The following is a 26,494-nucleotide window of genomic DNA, read 5'->3' on the forward strand; positions in this document are numbered from 1 at the left end:
CCTTAAGCAATGGTTTTTTTCTGTGTAAAATGGAGTCACCCACTCTTGGAAATCTCAGGGGGACTACATTTGCTTACCTGACCCTTCTGTCTTCTGTGCTTCTCATGTGCTGAATACAATTCCAAAGTTAAGAAGATTCCATTTTTAAAAAGTTGCTGAAAAGAAGCATTTGGGAACAGAAAAGAGGGAATTCTAAACACACCTGTTACCCCACAAAGAATTATGTACTGCATCTTTAGCTGTCGTCTGCAAGGACCCCACTTTAACCCGGGCATTAGAGGATCCTGAGGAAGCCTGGGAAGGCGAGTAGTCTGAGTAAGTGCCTGAGGAAACACTGTTATTCAGACAGTGAGTTTTGTCAACTTCAGACTCATCAGTTGATTCTGAAATGTAAAGGGGAAAATATTATACCGCAATAAACAGTGACAAATACAAGCACAGAAAAGCAAGTATGAAAAACAGCATACCAATTAATGTTAGAAATACATATTTGTAAAATATTTCTATAGACTATGGTGTATCATAATTTACAACTGGTGATTCATCATGCACATGCATTTGTGGCATATTTTCCACATCAGGTTCACAATGTTACCTTTTTTGTCCTTCCCTAGCAGAACAAGTTTGGGTGGGTACAGAGGGGTCTCAGCTAATGAAGGGTGAAGTTCCCCAATCCTCATTTCATTAGCTGGATGAACAAAAGAATCCTGAGAGATATAATAATATAGGACAAGGAAAGCAAACATTTAAACATTGGTTAACCAAGGTGGCAATATCTTTATTTGGCTCAGATCTAAGATGGGGCTCTCGAAAGTAATTCACTTGGTGCACTAGGAGAAGTGAGTCATATGTTATCTCTGAGATAAGGGCTATAATTTTTTGTTTCTCTAATTTAAATGAGTCCATTTATTCATCAGACATTTTTTGAAAGCTCTTTATATGCCTGGCACTGTGCAAAGAACTGTGGAGTTTCCAAAGAAAGACAAAATGTCACTCTCTGGGAGTTTACAATCTAGTTAGGGAGATGAGATACAACTCTTAACACAGGATTGAATTATGATGTCATATATGAGTAAGACAGTACATGCATATATAATATATAACATGTAAGAGTTTTAAGGGGTGAACTCTTCTAAGAGTTCTAAGAGGAAAGTATATCACTGACCAACTGGACCTGGGTATATCTTTTAAGAAGAATATTGCCATGGAAGAAGACTAAAAGATCAGATAGTCCAATCCTTCTGTTTCCTAGAGGTGGATTCTGAGACTGAGGCCCAGGCTCACGCAGATAATTAGACAGAGATTCAGTGTGGAGGCAGGATTCTTGGGCTCTAGTCCAATGATCTTCACTTACATGACTGCCTTCTGGTGAGCTCAGCTGTGAGCTCAGCTGTGAGCACGCTGGAGACTTAAAATGCAATATTAGATTTGAAGAGGAATAGGAAAGGGAGGAAGGTATGACCAGCGGTAGAGTGCATGCTTAGCATGCATGAGGTCCCGGGTTCAATCCCCAGTACCTTCTCCAAATATAAATAAATAAACCCAATTACCCCCCCCCCACATAAAGAAAAAAGAGAAAAAAAAAGAAGAATGAAGAGGAATAGGAAAGAGAATGGAGTTGATGGAAGTTCTGGAGGTGAAGAGGAAAATCTATGTTTTCATGAATTTGAAAATTATTTCAAAGGTTTAGCATAAGAAACTTATGATAAAGTTTTAAGTTGACAGACTAAAGAATAAAAGTCTTTACACACCTTTGGAGAAATTCATAAGTAGAAGCAGATGCAAATTTGAGAAATGGTACTATGAAAGGCAATAAAATGTTAAGACTTTTTAAAAAGAAATTAGTTACAGAGTGGCATATTTCTGTTTTAGTCCTGCTTTATCATTTATTAATCAGAATACCTTGAGAAAGTCACTGTAACTCTCTAGATCTTACTCAATTTATCAATAAAATGAAGGTAATAAATAATAGGAATTAGTGCAAATTTCTATCTAGTATTAACAGTCTATAAATCTAAGTATAACTTATTGGTTAAAATAATATTTTAGGAAGGAAATATTCTTATTTTCATATAGAAGTAAAAGCACATTGCTTCAGTCAATAACAAACAAAGAAACAAAATAGTTGTATAAGTACAGAAATGGAAATATAATTAAGGGTTTCACTTTTTTTTTCTTATGCCTTACACAGTCGGTATTCAAGTTAATTTTGTATGTATAGATCAAATATTCACACTAGTATCCCAAAATTGTGTCTGGAGCTCTGCATGTAGCTGTAGCTATTTGACTCAAATTCAAGTCTCTGGCTGTTCAAGAATTTCTATTTTGAATCACAAGAGCCCTAGAGACTAGGAAGAATGACAGCAGCTAACAATGAATTTGAATCTCTTCCTCAGAATTCTGTGACCCTCCACCTAGGTGGAGGACTAATAGTGAGGCAAATATAATGGCTTTACACTGATCCAGCTAGACTCTCTTATCTTTATGAACAAAATAATGATGATGATGATGGTGGTAGTGGTGGTGGTGGCAATCAGTTATGGAGAATCTATTACATGTCTGCTATTGTGCTACTATGCTAAACATTGCATATTATCCCTGTTGATTATTTAAAAGATAACCTCATTTTTTAAAATTATTTTTTAATTGAAGTATAGTTTCAGGTATATAGTAAAGTAATTCAGTTATAAATATCTATATATTCATTTTCAGATTCTTTTCCATTATAGGTTATTACAAGATATTGAATATAGTTCTCTGTGCTCTATAATAAATCTTGTTGTTTATCTATGTTACATATAGTAGTGTGGATCTGTTAATTCCAAATTTATTCCCCCCCTCTTTCCCCTTTGGTAACCATAAGTTTGTTTTCTATGTCTGAGTCTATTTTTGACAACCTTATTTTATATTGTTATTTATTATTTAATTTTATTTATTATTATCATCTTTGCTTTATAGATAAAGAAATGGAAGCTCAAAGAGGTAAAGTAATCATTCCAAGTCACAAAGTTAATAGGTGGTAGAGCCAGGATTTGAATTGGGATCTGTCCTTCCTGAAGGTGATGTGGTGCTGGATATGCTATATTGTCTAAGCTAAGAAAATGTCACTTCTCAAATGAGTTTCACAGAACAAAGTTAACTGCCCAACAAAGGAAATTAATAATTGATTTTGCCTCTATAAAATCTTTTATAAATAGGGTGGTAGAATTAAGTTCATGTTGGAAAAGTAGATGAAGCTTTTGCGACTATTTCTATGAATGAATCTGAGTTTTTGGTGGTGGTTGTGAAAAAACATCAAGTGCCACTGGAAAATCAATGTGAAACAGAAATTAAAGTTGTAGTATCCAATATGATTCCAAAATTTGAGAAGGTAGGTGATGTACAACAGGTGCACACATTCCATTAGTACATAGTTTTGGTTATTTAAGAATGAAATAAAAATATTATTTTCTCTTTCAATTTATGTGTATTATTTTTCAAGTAACCATGAAGTAGGGCATATATGTTTATTAAATTGCTCAGACCTGACAACTTAAATTAACAGCTAGGTATTTCTTTTGGTTTAGGGTCACTGTAACAAAATTACTAAGACATTAAAGGCATTTGTGTACCAAGAGTTTAGGAACCTCTGGACTGTACTTATTTTATGTCACTGTACCATTATCCTTCCTTCTTTCCCTCCTCTTTCCCTGCCTTCCTCATTCCACAATATTTTCCATCACATTTTACCTCTACCCATGCTATTATATTAATATGCAAATTATAAATGCATTAGATCATCAGAGTCAAGAGAGATTTCATTTTATTGGCCATTTGTGGATTGTTATTGCTAGAACACATGCTATTCAACACACAGGTGATAAAATGTGGATAGGTAAGGTAGCCAAAAATCAATCATTCACTCAACAAACTCAGAGAAACTGTCCTTGCCTTCAATCAACTTCTAATTGAATGAAGAGTCAGACATACTACCAGGGTTACAACAATGGATGGTACCAGTCAATCACTTATTCAACAGTCATTTGCACCTCTGTTCCATAATAGGCACTGTGCTCCACGCTGAGAGGATGATGGTGGGCAAGACAGATGGTCCCTGCCTCATCAAACTCAGTATCTGAAGCTAATTAACAAAATAATCAGAAATGTTTCTGTTATATTTAAATGCTAACAAACAAGGTGATGTGTTGGACAAAATCAGAGGGTTCTACTGGTCAAAGTGATCAGAGAAGCCCATCCTGTTGAGGTAATCTTTCAGCTGAAATTTGAAGGATGAGGAAGTGCTAGCCATACAAAGAACTGAGTGCTATAGACTGAATGTTTGTGTCCTCCGCAAATTTATATGTTGAAACCTATGTGTTGGTACTTAGAGGCTGGGCTTTGGGGAAGTGATTAGGTCAGAGAGTGGAGCCCTCATGAATGAGATTAGTACCCTCATGAAACAGACCCCAGAGGACTTCCTGGCCCCTTTTACCATGTGAGGTCACAGATGGCCATCTATGAAACAGGAAGTGGGCCCTCACTAGACGCTGAATCTGCCGGTGCCATGATCTTGGACTTCCCAGCCTCTGGAACTGGGAGAAATAAATGTTTTTGCCTTTAGTGACTGAGAGACCAATGGTCAGCACCTGGCTCTAACTGTATACTAACCCCTGATAGCTTTCAGCCTTTGAAATTTTGATTTTTAAGTCTCTTGAGCTTTGATTTTTACACATAAATAAAATATGGCTTCTTAAAAAGAAAAGTCTCTAAGTCACCCAGGCTACTGTATTCTGTTATAGCATTCCAGATGGACTAAGACACTGGGGAAGAACAAATGCAAACTCCACAGGCAGGTATGAAGGGAAGTGGGGCAGTTGGAGCCTTCATATCTCTCTGCCCTCCTTTGTCCTTATGGCTCTTCTGGCCATATTCTCTGTCTAGAATAACATGTGTTAAAACTCTTGGCGTAGGGTTGACAAATAGAAAGTGATCAACAAGCGCTGATTTATTTTTCCTTTTCTCTCTTACTCTACTACATACATAATCTATTTACCTTTTTTCCCCCTGTTTTCTGCTTCTGGTTCTACCTACCTCTATTTGTTTTTTCTTGGTTTTCCATATTTAACCGCATGGATAAGTATATTACACAGTGTGCGATACCCTCTTCCACATTCTTGGCAGTATGATCTAAATAATGATGCCTCAAGAATGGCATACACACGCAAAATATATAACAACAATGCATAACATACACTGATCAGCTAGGCACTTGTTTATTTTTATTTCTCTCCATTTAGGATCCACTCCAAAAGCTATACATACTTTTTGCTCACATCCAGTTGGCCCAAAGTTAGTCACATGATCACCCCAGCTACAAGGGATGCTGGAAATTGTAGTCCTTGGTTTAGGCTGCCATGTGTCTAGTTAAATTTTAGAGTTCCTATTATAAAAGGAGGAAGGGAAGACTGGATATTAAGGAGCAACTATAGCCAGAGATTAAGAAAAGAATCTAGAAGCTCACACAGAGAAACACAAAAAATAAACCATCAACAACTAGTTACATATAAAGGACTAAGGAGAAAATGATATTTGATTTCTCATTAGCAACACGTTAAGCTTAGAAGACCATGGGATAATTCTTTGCATAAATGAAAGGAAAGTATCCATCCTATATAAAGAGAAATTAACAATCAAGTGTGCGGGTTGAAATAAAGACATTTTCACTGATCATCTAAGCACTTGGTTATTTGTATTTATTATATCTGGAAGTTAAATAGATAGAGTATGACACCTTAATTTGGATGCAGTAATTTGAGAGGGGAGGATGATACAGAAAGCAACATTTTCTCCTTGCTCTAGGATGGCTTAAAGTTGGAAAAAGAAGCTCTAGAATCTCAATTTTAGAAAAAGTACTGATATTATCAAGGAAATTTCTATTCAAGAGGAAAGGCCAGTAGAAGAAAGCTAAGAAAGTGGGGCGAACCACAGAAATAAATATAAAGCTGAAAGTTGTGCTTTAATCTTATTTAGCTTGACTACTGCAGCTAATTAAGAAGTTTAGATAGGCAATATGAAGTCACTGTAGTGCGCTAAGGAAGGCAAGATTAGATGTGCCATTAGCAAGGCAATGAGGGGGCCTGGGGACAAGGTAGGCCAAGAAACTGACAGTTTTTACAGAAATGCAAGACAGAGTTGAGGGCCTTAGGAGATAGAGGAGATATACTTAGATGAAAAAGTATAGGTGTTGGTGATCATTTGGAAGGGGTAGGAAGTGGGGAGAAAGAAGGAAAATAAACCAAGATATCTCCCAAATTTCTAGTTTGAGTGAACTGATAGATAATGATGCCAGCTGAGATTAAGATCAGGAATATAAAAGCGGAAACAAGTTTGAGGTGGAAACATTAAATTTAATTTTGGATTTGTTAAGCTTGAAGTGCTTGTGGGACGATTTTAAGATTTTTCTCTGCTGTCGGGTTATTATTAAATTCAAGACCAAAGCCATCTTTCCCTTGCCTCCTTGCCTCACCTTTCCCATCCCTGTATTGAACAATTTTAGGATCTACTTATTTTTTAGCACAGTTATTCAGTTTATAGGTTTTCATGACCTCACAGTTATTTTGATGTTAAACTGTGATGACATGGGATCTAAATATAAAGTATATGTCTATGTAGTTTGTATCTGCTAAACACCGCTTTTCCTCCTTTACGTATTATTGCAGTTATCTTAGAGATAAAAAAAAGTCTGTTGCTTTGCTATAGCATATCTGTAATATTTTGGGAAGAAAAAAGTACAATAATACTGATTTTTATAAGAAAAATGAAAAAAGAAAGAAAAAAAGTACAATAATATCGATTTTAAAAGCACAATGAAGAAAGCAATGAAAATGAACATTTACTTAAAATTTCTTCCCTAGACATCCAGCTGTATTCCTCTCTTCTGGGGCAGGCTGGTACCACCCACTGCACACCATGTTTATTTTTGCTTAAGCTTTTCTTTTTTTCTTTTTTTTTCTCTTTACCTCCTGGAGTTCCTTTCTCTCTTTCTTACTTTAAAAGAATCACCCAATCTTTAATATGTGATTCAAACTTAAACCTGTTTCACGTAATTTTTAAACTGATTGGCAACGATTGCTTACCTCTCCAATTTCTTAGAGTATTTCTTAGAGTATTATATTCTACATCATGCAACCAACCATGTTATCCTATTTTATATAATATGTTCTCTAATTGCTTCATCTGTCTTAAGTTTACCTGATTAGGCTCTAAATTAGGAGTTATTCACACATTTTATATTTCTTTTCTCTCTCTCACAGTGTTTAGCACAGTGCTAAATATACAGTTCGCGTTTAATCAATGCAACAAACTGGTGCTTTGGAACGTAGATTTGTAAAAGAGTTTTGTTAACCTAGATTTCTGAGCAGCAAGTATAGGAACTTCCAGGTGTACTCATACCAGTTATGTTTCTAATGAAGATAAAAAGATGATAATCAAATTAGTTGAAGAGTAGATGAGATAGTACAGAGGTGGCACAAATGTAGTTGAATTCTTTTCAGACCACATAAATTGATAAGGATATCTAATTCATTTTAAAATATAGGAACTAAGCTTCACATAGTTAGATTCCATAAAGCTAAAGTTATCGCCCCTTTTTTGTTGTTTATACATGTGTTACCTACAAAGGGTGTTCCCCAAACACAAAAACATTAAAAAAAATTAGCTCTAAATCTGATTAAGAATTTTCCTGAGATTTGCAAAATTAAAAAAAAAAAACACTTCATTTAGTCTTTTCTAATGACTCATACAATGAAAGTTTGGGGTAGTCAAGGAATACAAAGAAAATGATTTAATGCACTTACTGGCCAGGCCTAGCTGGGTGAGTAAATTATTCCTTCTGTGTGTATTGGAACTTTTGGAGCTGTATTAGTGATTTTAGGCCATGAGGGTGTCATTTATTAAATGCAACCCTCATAGTTTGAAAGAGTAAAAAGATTCATTTATATATTAGGAAAAAATGCACTTATCAAAGAAGATCTATTCAATTAAAAAACATATCATTTACTAATTCTAAAAAATCCAAATCACACTGGCAATTACCAATAACCTTGAAATACCTCCACTGTAATTTCCTTTGGGGCTACAGGCCACTTGTGTTCATATTTTTCTTTCACAGTTTGCTCCGTATTAGCAGTTGGATTTGAATTCTCAACACGCACTCCATGGCTTGGCTTACCCACCAGATTTTGAACAGATTTTACCATATTCTTTAAATCCTCTGGGTAAGGAGTTGGATATCGTTTTAGGTTTATTTCAACCTAGAAGTTTATAAAAAGAAATTTAACATAAAAATACTTTCAGCAGGCATGTTCACAAAACTACTCCATTTTACGTGCAGCAGTATAACCAAATGCAATATAGTGAGTGTTGAGCTGGCTGAAAAACAGTACAGCAGAGCAGAACACAGTGTTCTTCTTACATTGTGCCTCCTGGGACTTCTCCCCATCCCTAACCACCCTTCTAGATTAAAAATAATTTTTGGATTTTTTAGACCTACTCTGTAGATGGTTGAAATAGCAGCAGGTCAAACACTGAAGTGACTGGTAATGTCTGAACATTTAATCAAGTTACTATCAGCTGCTTTTATACTTTAGAGGCTATTCCCTTCCCTACCTCAATTATTTATAAGTAATTATTTTGACACTAAAAATATCTTTGGACTATCAATGCAGGGGATGAGAGGAGACCCGAAAAGATTTACAAGTAGCGTTACCATGTATTAAAAAAAATGGGGGGTTGACAGTATCTGCTATCAACTATGTGTCAGCTCTATGTTAATTAGAATGCTACATCAAAAGGTAGGGTAGCAAATTCTTGTTAATACCTAAAAAAATATCTTCAGGGAGGCCTTTATAAATAAATAAAATAATAAAATAAACTTATAAAGTAACATGCTTTATAGATTATATCTCACAATAAAGGGAAATGAAAAATCATGGACATTGTCTAAGATAGTCTAGGTAAATATGTAAGTGTTGACTTATATTTATCCAGATATTTACTTCTCTTCTTGAATTCATTTTTGGTGTATCAAGCTGACTTTAGGGAATATATATATATATTGCATGCTGATTAAAAGGGAGTGGGAGGAAAAATAAGGTGCAAATTTATTTGGCCTGGTTTATTCCAGTAGTCATATCTTTTGTCATCTGAGTAGAACCAACTTCACAAAATGGAATGGTTTATGTGATTGTGAGTATATGCTGTGGAATGTGTGTGCGAGAGTGGGCTGGGGGAGGGAAAAGGCGGAAAAGAAAGAGGAAGAGTGGAAATGAGAGATAAAAGGAGAGAGAGGGTGGGGTGCACACGTAGCCACCCCTACACACCTATGTAACACATGGGATGTAAGAAACTATGATGGTGGTATAGATCTGAGGATTATAAATATGAATTCAAACACTCTTGCTCATCTGCAGTTTTAGCAAATCCATCAACTTTGTTATTCTAGCATTTCATCTTCCTTATAGCTCCCTGTCCGTATCACATACTGGGACTGAACTTCACTAGATGATTTCTAACACTCCTTTCAGTACTAAAAATACAAAATTATTTTTCCAATAAATTTTTGGAAAGCTGATGAAAAAACCAGATAATTTTGTTAGTATAAGTATTATTGAATACAATTTAATCTTTAATATGCTGAAACAAATAATAAAGTTAATAATATATAGAAATAAAGCTACAAAAATATAACCTAAGAAGAAGTTAGACTTTAAAGGAAAAAAAAGTATAAGTTGTTAGAGTGTAACATAAATATATCTAAGGGTATTTTATAATGCATTCTTAAATAAACATAAAAAGAATGATAGCCATGCCACAAAAAAGTCCACTGGGATGCATGCATTCTTGGATCTGCTGTTTAAGTTGATATTAGAAATTTTAATCACAAATTAAATCTAATTTTTAAATTATATTGTTGAACTTGTTTAAAAGTACTTGATATCAAAGGGCTAAAAGTCAAAAAGCTACATTTAAAAAATGTAAAAATGTAAATTGTAGAATGGTATGACTGTTATGCCAATTAAGAATATTTTAAAATTTTAATAGCTAGTGGTACATGAATGAAAAATAATTTTCAAATAGGGCATTAAATTATAATTCTACACACCTTAAAAGTCATCAACGCTAAAATTACACTTCCGAAATGAATCAAAGGCAAAAAATGGGAAGTGTTCTTTCTTAACTGAATTAAGTACTTCATTGAATAATGTAATCTAATATTTGTAGACGCTGTGTCTCATCCGACACAATAGATGACTACTTACTGATGGGCATGGTTATTTTATAAACAAGTTAACATGATACTTTGGTCATATCAACAGGATATATTTAGGTATTTTATCTCTGTAAAAATATTTAACTCTAGAAGCAGAAATGAATATGCCATGAAGCTAATGAAGCTTAAACTTTAGGGTCTGTCACCTGCATGGCTCTTCCCAAAGCCTTGTAAGGGGTCCTACTTATGTATTTACATGGTTATTTTCTATTCTTTTCCTCAAAGAGGCTGCTCTCTAAACTGCAGAAGCTTTCAGTCTCATAAAACTTGGATTTGTTCCACGTATACAATAAGCTCCTTGCTTCTCACTTTCTAGTCTCCTGGCAGAATTTACTGAACTTGAAGACAGAAGAACTAAATTTAAGCTGGAGGTTTATCCCCAGCTAGCTACCAGCCACAAATCTTTCTGTCCAGTTTCTACTCATGTAAAATGGGAGTGATAATATCTTGGGTTAACCTAGAGCTCAAATGAGATAATAAATGCGAAAAATTCTTTGAAAATTTATAAGTCCTATGCAGAGATTATGTACCATTTTTGTATCAGACTTAAGTTACATATTTTTAAAATCTGGATTCTTTTGGCAATCTAGTTCTAATAGATAAATGTCTAACCATAATACCTGTAACTGTCTGGAGTTTTTTTCAGATTGTATGCAGCAACAACTACCATTTATTCAGTATCTGCCATGTGCCAGGCACCATGCAAAATGTTTTATATGGATATTTAATTTATTATGTTATTTATATGATAAACAATATTTATTTTATTATTTACCATATTGATTTAAATATAAATGAATAATAAACAGCTATAATGACTAATATTAATTAATTAATAATCTGTAACCAACTATAAATAAATATCATTTAAATTCCACAACCCATTGTAGCATCTGCTCCCGTTTTACAGAAAGAAAGCAGGGACCCAGATGGTGTAAGTTACTTGAAGGCCGTACAGTTACAGGTAGAAATGCTCAGATTCAAACTCAGGTCTTTGACTCCAAAGTTTATGCTACAGAAATGTCACTTGGTTCAGAGCTGTTCTCTGATATCGGTGAAGCATATATCTGTGCAGTCTTGTGGGAGAAACGATGTAAATCTAAAATGTGAATTTTAATGAGTTAAGATAATTTCAATTTTTTAAGATGTAAAGCTAACACAGTATTTTATTATTTCTTTTTAAATGAAACTGTAGTATTTTATAATCCTATATGTTTGTAAGTTCTGTAAAAGCATATCAAATATGCTTTTACAGATTGTTTTGCCTCCCTATTTTCCAACTCAAGTGTGATGTGATTCAGAAATGAATAAACATGATCATGAACACAATTAAAATAATAGTTCAATAATGTCCAAATACAAAAGCAGTTTCTTTATATTTCTAAATATATAGGCTATAAATATGCCATTATTCTAACATGGGATAAAAATATGTAAATTCATTTACTAACACATAAGTGGGAAAAATCTGTCAATTATGTTCTTATCTAAATCTTTTATCACTCACCATAAAGTATTTGCTCATTTTACATATACATTTTATTAAAATGCACCATTTTTACTGAAATGTTATTTTATTTTAATTTTGAAAAGTAGAAGTGTTTCACAACATTATGTACATCTCAGATCTCAATAAAGTGCAGTAAATGCAAATAGCAGCTGCAAGATGTTGGAGACTCCCAAAGATTTAGCATTGAAGAAAGAATTGCTGTTCACAGCTAAGGGATTTAGAAATGATATCTTGAATTCACACAGAACTATGCTTTTCTTGTGTAATGATTAAATTTTAATTTGATTTGATTGTAAATTCCAGTAAGAGAAATAATAGTTAATGCTTTGGTTATGAATTGTTAAATACCTTATTCTAGATATTAATCAGAACATTTTACATAGAAAACCTATAGCACTTTTATTAAGGATTCTCACCTTGCCTTATATTGCAGAAAGAATATAAGACACAGAATAAGAATCTAGTCCATTACATGTGGATGATAAAGCTTACCAAAAAAATAGTGTTCTTTTATATCCCATTACGACTTTTTTTTTTTCATCAAACTCTTAAACATCCCACCCACTGAGATAAGGAAGCCCTATTTGCCACAACTCCCAAGCCAATCTTCTCTTACAGGAATTCTCATTATCTGTGCCTTCAAATTAAAGGAAAATTGATGCCTTTCAACAGATGTCCATCTTTGTGTACAAAGTCTACTCTCAGCAAATTTCAATTCAAATCTCATGCTGTTTTAAGAATCAAATTTTAGTTATTTAATCTCCACCAGAATTGATATTATTAAAAAATAAGTGTGTATGTCTGGGGACAATTTAGATTGCATCAGTAGTGTCATCAACATTCTGCCCGACTATTGGTATTCCCACACTTTAAATTAAATTAAAAAATCTTTAAAAATTAAAACATAAATAAAAATGAAGCACTCAACTCAAAAACCATGCCAGATATCCCACCAGATGGCACCTCACAATGATGTTCCCTCCCCTCTGACTCAGTTCTCCCCACCCCATTGCCAATGTCAATGAACAAGAAATTAAATTGGGATCAAACACTGGCAATTGATAGGTTTCTATATGATCAACATTTCTTACCCCAAATCATGCAGAACATACCCCATAAACCACTGTTCCAAGGTTGCCTCTACATAGGGGATTCTCCTACCCCAAACACCTAGGCCTACCTGTCTGCCACTTAGAGAGGGAAGAGTGGTGGATTGTGCTGCAACTGGCAATGGAGTACACATGCTCCTTTCCTGCTGGAGGCCACTTATACAACCCCATGCCAGCTGTGGGTCATTCTGGGGGACGGGCATATCTTGGATCTGCTGATCACACCTGGCCCATGGTGTGCAGCAATCGCCAGACAGTCTGGCAGGTTGGAGAGTAATCCCACGCTGGCCCCTTTCCCAGGGGGCTTGGCAGGAGTGATCCTGTGGGAGAAGGAATCTCCATTTTCTGGGAGAAAGAGGAGCACTGTAGCAAAACTATCATTTATCATTTTTCTATTCTTGATTTTCTTTTTCATTCTGGGTAATGCATTTAAAACAACCATTAGAATATTAGTGTTAACTCTGTGTATTAAAACAATACCAATATCATACAAAGCTAACGGATCACAATTTCTTCACACAAGGCAGCATTCATACTACACTAAATACTGTAAGTAGGGCATTATACTCTAGTCCGTTTAGAAGTTGATGCCACAGGTCAGCTATTCCTTTTAAAATTTTATGTAAATTAAAGGTAAAATGGTGCTAAATTTAATGTACATGTAATGAACCAGAAAAGTATAATTAATTTAGTGTAAGATTTCAGCATATTCCATTTATCATACTTCCATGATGATTTACTTGGAAGTTTGTGTTCTAATTTATCCAATAGCCAATGGCATTGGAAATATTCAAATTAGTCAAAACCAAGTAGTTTGACATTCTGGAAACACATATTGTTTCACTAATATATAAAATAAATCAAATATAAATAAACATAGAAAAAATGTACTCTAAAGTATAATGAACCTACTCTAATTATAATCAAACCTGATCACATAACACACAAACAGGGCTTCTAAATAACTGTTTGCATTTACTATATTTTATGTTTTCATTGACCCATATACCAGAGTATATTAAATGCACTCTTTTCTTCTTGGAGCCCTTGAATATAGAGGTTTTTAGGAAGAAGTATGTAGTTTTTGACATTCAATGAGGTAAAAGAATGAATCAGAGGTCCAGTATAGAATGCATCATCCATTGGTTCTGGATTTAACATACAAAGTCCTTGAAAGAAGAACTGAAACACTCTAAAGATCTTTTTTTGTTTATTTTTAGTTTAGCATTATTTTTTCTAGGAATTCACAAGTTAAAAAAATGTCTCTTTGGTTATTAGATGGCACTAATCAACCATTCAGAAACATTTTTTTAAAGCCCAAATCATCACCAGAACTGTCATTTTGATTTGGGAATCCATTTTGGGTTCTCCACAATGATATAGGTAGGGCTTTTCAATTACCTTACTAATTCTAGTAAGGTTCTAGAGTGTGTTGGTTTAAGAAAAAAGTTTAGAAAATGTGGGAATGAGGGGACAGAAAAGAAGAACACATCACACAGTCTAGATCTATTAATAGGATGCATATACAATTACTTAAGTAATTAGTCACCAAGCGTGAGAGCTGTTAGTACTCATGATGGAAAAAGTGCAAAAATAATACCATAAAAATTAATGAGAGATTCAAGATGATGATGATAACATGAAGATCTGATGTTGATAAAATCCATATAAATTCTGATATTTTAAAATTTATACAATGGAAACATAAAGATTTTAAAATTCAATCCTGTTACTTGACTTAGATTGGTTCCAATAAAGGACTTTTTAAAAAATATGCTTTAAGGTAAAAAATTTCAAGTTATTTTCCTAAGGAACATCACCTGCTGTTTGGTATGCACCTCTATTAAAACTTGTCACATTTAAGAAAACTCATAAATTTCTTCTCAAATATTTCAGAGACAGAATCTTTCAGAGATTTTAATGCCAACGTAATATATTAATCCACTGGCACTTTCATAAATGTGTATTTTGGCCTCACACAGTCTGCATGATGCCTTGCTTTGCTCAATGATTTAAAAAGACACATTTCAGAGTTTCAAAGATGTAATAAGGTGCTTAGGTAAAGCCCATTGCTCAGATTTTTTTCTTTGTTTCTTGTTTTTTTGGCTTTCTCTCAGCTTGAATCTCTTTCATGTTGCTATTTGATAAGATGGTGTGGCATATCAAATTTGCTCAGTCAGAACTGGGACATTAGTCTCATTCTGAAGCACAACAATGCTTCCAAAATCACCATCCTCCTATAATGAAAGGTACCACCATGAGACTTGAAGATGTATCTGACCTTCTAGCAGAGGTCACTCAATTAGTCTGAAAGTCAATTTAAATAATAACAATGGACAAACAAAAATAATGAGAAGAAAGAAGAAACAAAAATTAAAAGGTTCACCTTAACTTTCCCAGCATTTTCATCATCTTCCTTTTTTTCTTCAAATTCAAATGCAACAGTCATGCGTTGTTGTCTCTGCTCTTCCCACAGTGTAGGGTTAAAGCTGTCACTGTCTGACTGGAAATCTACAGTTAGATTCCAAAGTATTATTGCTTTTTTTCACATAAATTGTTATTAATAGAGCTTAGTACACTATGCAAAAAAAGGCAACAGGTACTACAAACAAATACAAAAATAAAAAAGAAAGAAAAAAATAAATAGAAGGAAAGAAGAAAATACAGAAAGGCAGAAAGAAGGAAAGAAAGAAAAAGAAGGAATAAAATTCCCTTGGTACTAGTTACAAACTCTTTTAACATCTTAACTCAAATTCAGCTTTGCTAATGACACATCAACTATATACTGGGGTTGGGAAGTTTTCCAGTGTAGAGAATGGACTCTACATAGCATAATTATGATGACAGAGAGTTGGACTAAATATTTTAAACCATTATCTCTTTTAATTTTCAGAACAGCACAATGATAGTACTAATACAATCCTCAATTTGATAATGAGAAAACTATAGCTGAGTTTTAAGAGACTAGTTCAAAGTCATGCATCTTCTCCATGTCTGTGTGATTAAAGAGCCCATAACTGTAACCAATAAACTCTATCAGGATTTTATAAAGGGTACTACATAACTTTGGTCTTGCAATAAACAAAGATTGCAAACTTTGTTGTTGTTGTTTTATGTGTCTGGTGGGAGACAATGTAAGGTAAAAAACATGTAGAAAATTTAGTCTTTAAGATCTCAACTAGTCTAAATGTGTCTCAAATTGACAGGGAAAAGAAATGGCTTATTAATCTTTATATCAGAATGTAGGCTAATGGTAATATCTTCTTTGGAACATTATTGTGAACATCACATGAAAATGCAATGAAAATACTTAGTTTAGGATAAATTTTTTCCTAAAGAAAGAATTTTATTATATAAATCTCTGTTTGTTGCAAGGTATTCTGAAAATTCATTTATTATATTTCTGCTTCAGAAACCAAACAGTGACTTGCTTAAAGTTCAAGAAAACTGTTCTATGACCAATTCTGATTTCCTCAAAGGAAAGCAAAACTAAACAAAAAACAAAGCAAAACAAAACAAAAAACAAACTAGGCTGATTCCTGAACATCATACCTTACCTAACTAGATCTACCTCATTACCTGGAACAAATTAGGGGTTTAATCTGTGAGACTAGATATGAGAAATGACCAGTCAATATGAGACACTTTTCATTTTCCCCTACATCCTTTTGTAGTGAAATATTTTGTTAATCTAGGGATATTAAAATGCAAATATAAGTAAAGATACATGAATAAAACGTAATCCTTACTTAAAACTTTTTTATGCCATATGCAAACCCAATGGCTTTTCTTTCATAAATTCAAAAGATCAATTTTACTGAAGCCTGAAAAATACATATGAAACAATCTTTCTTTTTCCTACTACTGTAAGTCAAAATTTGAATAAAAATATCCTAAAATATCTCAAAATAATTCACTTGCGTTTTAAGTCAAAGACTATAGACATTCATTATAGTTATCCTAAAAATGAGAAATACATAAAAAATAGTTTCTTTTGCAAGTTGGTCTCATTTAAATGGATTGGGAAGATTTAATCCTTGAGTCAAATGAAGTGGGCTTACTCTTTCAAGAACTGTTGTTACTGTAAGACTGTGGTACGTGTGCATGGCAGCCTGGGCTGGCTCGGGCTGAGGAGCCCATGCTGAATTCCAAACAGTAAGGAATAAACCTCCTTTAGCCATTTTGTGAGTACTGTGATCATAAGATAGAAGATTTTATTCTTGAAAAAGGTTTCGGTTTTTCAAAAATTATTCCTATCATAACTGTGGACATTGTTTAGGGAAATTAAACTTGAAAAAGAAAAACTGGTCATTATTTGCAAGTCATCTCTTTATGGTTGGCTCTTAACATGAAATAGTTCTGACCTAAGATCACAGGACTAAATGCTTAAATTGTGTTCATGAAATTAGTGAACAAGGAAACAAACCATCTTATTGACCCTTCCTTAAGATCTGACTCCTAGCTCATTTCAGTTAGCTGGGTATCACATTTGGTTAACTAGTTCGGTGCACTGCAATTCATCAAGAGAAGTTGCTCCTAAAAGTTAACATTATTGTCATGAAAAATGTAAAGAGGTGTTACGTTTTACTTAAAATATTATATGGAAAATAGGATTCATGCTTAGAGTCAAATCCAAAATGATTTATAGATGTAATGTAATTATCTTTACAGTCTTGCCCATGTGCCAGTACTGTCCAGAAGTCAGAATAAAATTAACCCCTTTTATCCATAATCATAAAAGTATAGGAGAAATTTCTACTGACAGTTTACCTTCATCACCACGAGGTTGCTGGGGAAACATGTAGTTAGTCAATACTCTTTGCTTTGTTTCTGGGTGGGCTTCAGTTTGTAAAGGGATAAGGGCTTTGGACTGGAAGCAAAGGACATAAATTACATTAATAAGATAGCAAATATGAAGAATATCTCTTTTATATAAGAAGGTCAATTGTCTGGCCTCACTGAGCTGAATGAAAAATTAAAAGAAACATAAGGAAAAAGATAATGAAATAAGAAAGTATAACATAAAATAAGATTATTGTAGAAGAATATTTTCAAATTCTAAGGTCTTAATGAGATTTTTTTCTCCAATATATTATTTTACAAAACCTATTCATCTTCACGGAGCAATATCAGTTTTAATCTTGAATAGACCAAAATGTGTTAAATTGTTTCAACTAAGTAAACTTTTGGTCCAGTTCTTTATGCCCATTCAGTTTTACCAATTGCCCTTCAAAAAGGACAAATGGAATTTGCTTTCAAATTCATACTATACAAGATCATCTATGAATTTAATTAGGTTAAAACATAAGCATTTATCTTTAAGAGATACTTTTGTAACCCAAAAGAGGGTCCACATACACATAAGCCACTATACTTGTATCTAATATATCACAAGATATTTACCAATGGATAGTAAAATTTAATTCTCTATTATTAATTTGATTTATTAATTTGACTTCAGAAATACTATTTTTGAAGAGCTTTTTTAGAACTTTGATATTAAATACTATATGTAAATATATTGAAAATAATCATATTACTTAATGTTTTAAATCTTATCTCATGACATTTATTAATAAGAGCGAAGCACAAAGGGGATTTGGGATACCAACCTGTCTCATGAAACTGAGTCAGAAACTTATTAAATCACTGTTCTAAATAAAAGTTAAATGATGCACCCACTGTTCTGTTCATTCATCCACAGGAATAATAAATCAGGATATTAGGGGATTTTTTTTCACAATGCAAGACTGTAGAATAGCCTCTTCCATTAGCATAATTCACATTGATTCCAGAAATGATTTATTTATAATGATACACAGATGCCTCAAAAAATCTATAGCCCATTGATAAGATTTGAATTTGAATGACAATCTAATTTGTTACTTAGTAGATGGAAGAAAGTGTTGTAACAACAATAGGAATACAAACATTATTCTTACAATTCCATTTCACGTTTTGTAGAGATTTATTTTAATTTTCATGAAAGTAGCCCAATACCTATCTCTGAACAATTCATTTACCATAATGCTGCTTTTATGCTCAGAAAATAACGGTAACAAACTAAATTCTAGATGATTTGTTTTCACTTGGTCATTCATATTTTGGGATAAGATGTTTTAAAATTTTAGAATTACAAGAAAAAAGTAAAAATTGTCTGTCACTCGTTTTTCTGGTGGCAAATCAGGTGTCTTCAACTATTTATTTTTTCTAGTTAATAAAATTATTCATTAACACTCAATTACTGATTCTATTATAATCTATGTTCATAAGTATAAGAAATAATATCAAAGCAATTTCAAAGAAAATATTAGAAACAGCAACAAAAGATATATGCAAATTTTTAGAATAAAGTTTTAGAATTAAGTTGATTATAATTAAAAGTATGAAGGAAAAAGGGAACATGGAGGCCAATAATTTCCTCTTGTGGGGATTGCGGTAGTAATTTCTTACACTTCACCTTCAGAGATGTAATTGAAGTACATCCTCTAAGGACATGCATGTGCCACCCAGGGCTGAAAAGCTACAAAAATGATTAGGTTGTGTATTAGAGCTCTGAGAATAAAGTAGATGCTAAATTGAAGTATTTAAAGGGGGTGAGAATTTTAGCACTGTTTTGTTCACAGCAATGAAATACATATTTGAATTGCTACCTTTACCAGCGGATAAAGAATTTATATTTTGCAGTAATTGTCAAAGGTAAATATTGAGAATAAGTTAGTCAGTCAAAATTTCAATGATAGTCCATTGTAATGAACAAAATAAATCAGGTAATTAAATTTTTTTACCTGATTGTCAGAAAGCCATAAAGCTGCAAGCTCCTTAAGTTTGGTAAATGAGAATGGTAAATTCTTCAACCTGTAAAAAATAAGAACATTCTAACAGCATTCACGAAGACAGGTAAAGTTTACTTTTATGAAGAATTATTTAAAATACTGTAACTTATTTATTTCATTTTTGTCGCCATTTTCTCCACTGAGTAGCCTGAGCAATCTTTAACAAGTGACAATCTCCAGTTTACAACTCTTCAAATGCTTCCCGCTGTATCTAGGATGAAATCCCAAACTGTTAATTAACATGGCTTGCCAGCCCTTACAAGATCTGGTCCCCCTACACCTCTCCAGAGCTGCTTCTGCTGCTGGTCTCCTGACTCGGTCCCCTTGGCGCTACTGGCCACCTATCAGCCTGCTCTGAGCGCCAGCCAGCTCCTGTTTTTGTCTGGAATCCTTCCGCCCGTACTTCACTAAACTAAAATCCCATATATTCTTCTGCTTTCAGCTTAAATGCCACTTTCTCAAAGAGGCTTTTCTTGACTCCTCACTTAAATTTCTTTCCCCATTCTCGTCTCAAAGCACCTGTATTTTCCTTCATGGAACATATCATGGTTTGTAACTATGTATTTATTTTTGTAAATTTTTTTTTACTGTCTGATAGCCCCACAAAACTGTAGGCTCGATGAGGGCAAGGGGCCATTTCCATCTTACTACTAACGGGATTCACAGCTCCCAACTTTATGTTGACTCCTAGAAGTGTGTCCTTTTGTTCTTTACCCTTCGTATATTGTGTAGTAGGTATTCAAAGAGGGAATCTTTAAAAATAGCATTTTGAGAAATGTGAAGCTGCTATCAGTCTTGGTATTCAATCAAAATTACCTATTTAGCCTTGGCTCCAGCCTGTGGAGAGCCAAATCACCAATGCCTACTTCAACATACTATCTGAGAGCCCTGAAATTGTGCATGATCAATATGCTGTCATTACATGGGTTACCATCGTGACTAGTCGGTATAGCGAATAATTCAAACAAGGCACCAATAAATTTATTGTTACTTTCTGCATGTTCACTTTTGGGTACAGATAAACATTTTAGATATAACTCGGAATGAAAATTTCCTTAAGTCTAATATGTTGGAATTCTATCAGCCAAATGATAAATAAATATATTCTGATAACAGAAGCGAAAAATGTTACAATCATTAGGATTGTGAAAGCAGTTAATTGTATATTTGAAAGCAGCTAAGCACTATCAAATAATTAAATAAATATGAAAAGATATTGACAAGCCAATAAACATATCAACAGAGTGTGCATTAGCTAGGTAACTTTAGGAAGGATATAATAACCTTTCTGAGGTAATAAATATTTGTAAAACATAAATAATATAAAGAATAAGAGATTAAATTATATCATAATTCTTTTTTAAATAGAATTATTTGTTGTACTAGCATTTATAACATTAGACAAAATTGCCTATAAAAGCTATTTCTAATTTTAAGTTATTTAATTTCATTTAAGTAAGTCAGAAATTGTAAAGCAAGTTATTATGAGGAGAATTTTTTACAGAGATAGATTACGAATTAAATTGCAGAATGGAGATGAATTAAAAGTAGAATATCAATTCTGCCCCATCAAAATTACATGAGGGGAAACTCTCCAGAATCACATACAATATCCATGATAAATCATCAGTTAAGTAAAAAATGTAGAATATGGAGAAAAAGAAATTGTTAGCGAAGGATAAGTTACCCTCAATTTTCCTTGCTCTTCCAGTGATCACCATGGAAAGGGAGCCTTTAGTATCACAAATGTGCAGTAATTTGATCACAGGAGTAATCCTACAGTTGACAGTGTAAAGCAATCATTGTTCCTGAACTATAATGCCAAACTTTAAAAATCTATTATATTCTAAATATAAAATCAGAATAATCATGACTTTTGGATAACATTTAATATTTAATCTTTTATCCAAGCAGTTTATTCTCAGACAGTAATGTTCAATTTTGGCCTCAGCTTTGACTGAATATTGATTTTAATCTCAGGTTAAAATTCATTGATTAATTCATTAATTTAAAAATTCTAATTTGGCTCTATATTATGTTCCAATCACTGCACTAGGAGATAAATTAGCTTGCATTTCTGGCCTAATAAAGTATTTTAAATATTATGAGATTCTCAGTGTCTTATTAATATTTTTTGCACTAGCATTAAGCAATGTGTCCATCTCATGGTAGGTACTCACATATGCTGTATTTGTTGAATAAATAACTCCATTAATCCTAACTATGGGTCATTGAAAATATTTATAAGCATATTTTCTGTATCATCATGAAGATTATTAATGTATAAACTTTGAGCAGACCAAGAATCTAGGAGAGACTTCTAGCTCATCATGGAAACCTTCCCTCCAGGTTGCCAATAACAGAGCTCACTTCCATAGAAGACTGTAACTGAATCCACTGGGAATCCATTTTTCTACAATATCTCTTTGACCATATTTCTAATCTTATTCCCAAGAATATAATTAGAAAAATTTGAAAAAATGTCTTACTGAAAGTTTGGCACAACAATTAATGCGTTTTCCTCATTTTTCTGTCTGGTAACCCAGTCAAAACAAGAAATAGGGTTGATTCGACGTGACTTACTCTTGTTGCACCAAACTATGAAGTTTCTTTGTCACCTTGATTTTAAAAATTCCAAAGCTTTTTAAAAAGTGTTTTATTCCTTACGTGGGAATATGACTGAGCTACTAAGTGAATGGTTTTTGAAATTCGCATCATTATTTTTTTCTTCAACAAACTAACAAATGATAACTCCTACACTTAGTGAAACTTCAAACTCTGAACATTCTTCATGATTCCATAAAAGCTAATCTTTGATAGTTTTACTGAAAAGTCTCTTAGCTTCTCATGTTATCATTTATCTGTCTGAAACTTAATGAAAACAGTTCAAGTGTTTTATTCTACTCCATAATAGCTTTATCTTAGCAATTATTTTCAGTCAGTATTTATTTTTATCCTTTCCTATTTGAGGACACTTGTAAGAGAAACAAAGATGAATTGCATTTTCATCTTTTCTTTTTACTCATTCACCAATATAAACTTTGTCACAAGAAGAGGACCTATCCTTTCTTTGTTCATCCTGTTCTGAACATGACTAAATAACTATTTGGCTGTCCTTACTATAATGTACAAACCTTATGAGTTTTGACTACTAGCTTCTTACCAGTGTTTTGGTGGTTTGGACAGTATACATATAGCCCAGTTAATTTACTGGAGACATAAATATATACATGAAAACATATATGTATGCATACACACATACCTATGTACATATCTATATTAATAAATTTTGTAGCTTTTTATTACAATAATTTCCCATGTCTTCATAATATTAAGATTTCTGCTTATGGGAGGGTTTTAGTATATAAATTTGGGAGTGTAAATTTTATATAACTTTAATATATAATATATGATTTTGTATAATCAAATAATAAAATTTTGAAATATCAGTTTAAAAATTAACTCTATCATTTTCTAAATGGGTATTTGTACATTCATATAAATATTTGCATTCCAAATAATTCATAAAACAGAAAATTTTTTCAAAATTATTAATAAGAAACAATTTGCTTTTAGAAAAAAAACTACATATGATTGTCAAATGTTGCAGGAATACCTGTTGTCACTCAAATTTAAGACTCTTAGTTTCTGCATCTGTCCAATCTCTTCAGGAAGAAATTCCAGTTTATTGGAACGTAGAGACATAACTGTTACATTCTTACAGCTTCCAATCTATGGGTAAAAAAAAAAATAAGTAAAGAATCACAGTATAAACTATGTCTTACGCTGATTTTGATAATTTATAAAGTAATTTAATTAATTGACAGTGATTTTCTTATTACTTTTGAGACTCTTGTAGTATGTGTATTATTTTATTTTTTATAATTTCACTCTTTAAAATATGTGTATAAAATATATATTCCTTTAGACATTAAGGCAGTGTCTGTTTTATATTCTTTTAAATATTAATGAAGGGAGGATTTTCTTTATAATTTTATGAGTAGAATACTTGTTAACTTCATTGTTTTCATAAATCACATTGTTTTTGTCCATCCAAGTAATTACTAATACATCTATATTTGTAACAGATCATACATACTCAGAAATCAAGCTGTTGTTGACATTTCCTTGGCAAAGTTAGTTTTACTTCATGTTACAATGGTATTTATCATTTTTATTTATAACTTTTGGTTCTAAAATAATGATATATGGATTATTGTTCCTGTATTAGAGAAGTGTTTAATAGAAAATGTTCAATTGAAAGTATATGTCACAGTTTTTTTCTTGAGATTAATAAATTAAAGTCCCACTTAGAGATAAACACTAATGGACCCTTTTGATGGATCCTGAAGTTAAAACACTATTACACAACAGGATACTTTAAAAAACTTATTTACATTAAGAAGCTTAGAAGTGGAAATGTAATTATCCCAAAATTTATTTATTAACTGTTCTTAAAAGCAAAATATATAAATTAGTTAAAATTATATCCCTTAGCATGAATTAATATATAATTTTATTACTATTTTGGCAAGTGATGCTTAAGTCAAATGCATTTTTCTGAGTCAAACATAAGAATTTATCACTTGTGATTTAAAAAAGAATGATTAACAAATATATATGTAGATAATTCCTACATACATTAAAAGCTCAACTCATGTAGCTACACTGCTTTTGCACCTGTTAAGATTTAATCACAAAACAGTTTCATTGACAGTTAATTAATAGAAACAGGTTTATTCCTCACTTCTCTGGGTAATTCTGGAAGGAAATTCTCATCGACAGCTAATGTTCGAAGACTGTGAAGGTAGCCAATGGTAGAAGGCAGTGACTCCAGTTCATTACAGCTACAGTCAAATTCTTCCAATAAAGATAAACTGAAAAGTTAAAAACATTAGACGTTTTAAAAGGTGAGATGGAAGAAATGTAATGAAAAAGCCACATATTCAAATTCATCAAAGTTATTTATCTGGTGATTGCATAATATTATATATGTTAATTCATCAGTTCAGCCAAATGGTTCAATACCATTTAATAAGTGGTTCAGTTTGGTAAAATAGATATAGTTCCTTGTTTTCCCCTTTCTAAATTCACTTGTTATTTAACTGAGCCATTGAGAATGACAAAAAGTTTTGTTTGTTTGTTTTTATGTAACTTGGATGTCATTTATAGTCAGATGCTCAAAATGAATATCCTTGGAATTCATATGACAGTAAGGCAGAAGGGTATTGAGGGCAGGTCCAAGAGAGGATAAGGGGGCAAAATATGAACAACAAAAACACTGCTTAAATGCTAGCTATTTGATCAAGCATTTTAGAAATAAAAACAACTAATCTTTTCCTTACAATAACTCTGTCAGATAGCTATAATTTTAAACCCACTTTACAAATAAGGAAATTGAGGCATAAAGAGGCCAAGTTACTTGCCCAAGGCCACACAAAGCAGGAACACCAGTACCTAAATGCAGACAATGTGGTTCCACTGTATCTTCTTGCCTCTCAGCCTGTGCATCAGAACCAGAGGCTATGGATGGGCTCATTTCAACCAGCAGATATGTTTTGTTTGGTTTACAAAGTATTTTAAAAAGTGGTAAATTCTACATAATGACCTAGACTTCTGGCACCTTTTGAGAAAAGGGAATTCTTCCATGACAAGTAATGGAAACAGAGTAATGCCTGCTGCCTTCAAATGAGCACAGTTCTCCAGTTTGCCACAATCCCCACCATGCCACACTTGGCCCGCTTTACCCCCAATCTGCAGAAAGGAATTGTATGAATACACATTCAAGTTATCACATGGGAACAAGACATTTCATTGCCTGGTTTGAGATAGCTGGGAAAAAAAGAGGGCCTGGCACAGAGTAAGCACTAGCTGTATTTAAGTTGTCATTGATGTTAATCTTATTACACTGTTATTACCACTCATATCATTGCTTTACTGTAATAGGAAGGAACCCCCAAGGGTGATGATCTCATCACTGTAAAGGGATGAATTAGAGCTAGTTGGAGCAAGGCGATAGACTCAGCTTCCTTTTTTGTATCTCGGAAATAGCTGACTTGAATGCAATTTATTAACATCATTTAGTTAATAAGTGAACAAGAAATGAAACATTTGGGTTTTACGTTAGTCAGAATGGGCTTGTGTCCCAGCGCTGTCACTTATTAGACAAAAAATCTTGGGTATCAAAAAAGAAAACAAAGACAACAGCTCAAAAATCAAAGCTGATTTTACTTACTGACAGGTGAGGAACACACCCTGTTCATACCCAGAAGAAATTCACTCAGCTGTGCTCTGAGGGGGAAAAGTCAGGGCCAAAAGCGGGTGGTGACATGGGGTCATGATGATTATGCTCATTCAGGATGTAAAATGTGCATTTTGGAGAGGGTGGGTAAGTTCACAAGTCTGTGTACAAGTAGGTAAGTCAGGAAAGACTCTAATTCAGCCAAGTTCAGTCTGACCCTGGTGAGGGTAACTCACGATTCATGGTTCTTTGCAGCTTCAGCTGGTTAGAACCCAGAAGTGGTGAAACACAGCATTCAGTTGTGAATAATAGCTCTTAGGCAAATACTTTTCCTTTGACTTAGAAAAGTCCTATTACTTTTCTATAAGCCTTGGTTTCTTTATATTTGCAGTGAGGATACTAATAATTTCTGCTTCACGGAGTTGCTCTGAGTATTTCATGAAATACTATAAGGAACTTAGCGTGATACCTGTCGTAAAATACCCACGA

General features: G+C 33.1%; 1 protein-coding gene across 5 annotated transcripts in view; it reads right to left on the minus strand.

Moving 5' to 3' along the window:
* Positions 1 to 26,494, minus strand: part of LRRC7 (leucine rich repeat containing 7) — a 430,080-nt gene that overhangs the window by 74,133 nt on the left and 329,453 nt on the right. For 2 of the 5 annotated variants that reach the window (XM_064493460.1, XM_031465366.2), the window contains exons 12-20: positions 24,512 to 24,641; positions 23,381 to 23,496; positions 19,717 to 19,786; positions 17,699 to 17,798; positions 15,315 to 15,439; positions 13,000 to 13,248; positions 8,091 to 8,291; positions 596 to 707; positions 203 to 383 (exon numbers count right to left, since the gene is read on the minus strand). In XM_064493460.1, coding sequence (XP_064349530.1) covers positions 203 to 383; positions 596 to 707; positions 8,091 to 8,291; positions 13,000 to 13,248; positions 15,315 to 15,439; positions 17,699 to 17,798; positions 19,717 to 19,786; positions 23,381 to 23,496; positions 24,512 to 24,641 — 1,284 coding nt within the window. Of the gene's footprint in view, positions 1 to 202; positions 384 to 595; positions 708 to 8,090; positions 8,292 to 12,999; positions 13,249 to 15,314; positions 15,440 to 17,698; positions 17,799 to 19,716; positions 19,787 to 23,380; positions 23,497 to 24,511; positions 24,642 to 26,494 lie in introns of those variants that run through there. The other 3 variants (XM_064493461.1, XM_064493462.1, XM_064493463.1) reach the window with 3 other exon arrangements.

The sequence above is a fragment of the Camelus dromedarius genome, chromosome 14 (genome assembly GCF_036321535.1).
Source record: "Camelus dromedarius isolate mCamDro1 chromosome 14, mCamDro1.pat, whole genome shotgun sequence".
In the NCBI taxonomy this organism is placed as follows: Eukaryota; Metazoa; Chordata; class Mammalia; order Artiodactyla; family Camelidae; genus Camelus; species Camelus dromedarius.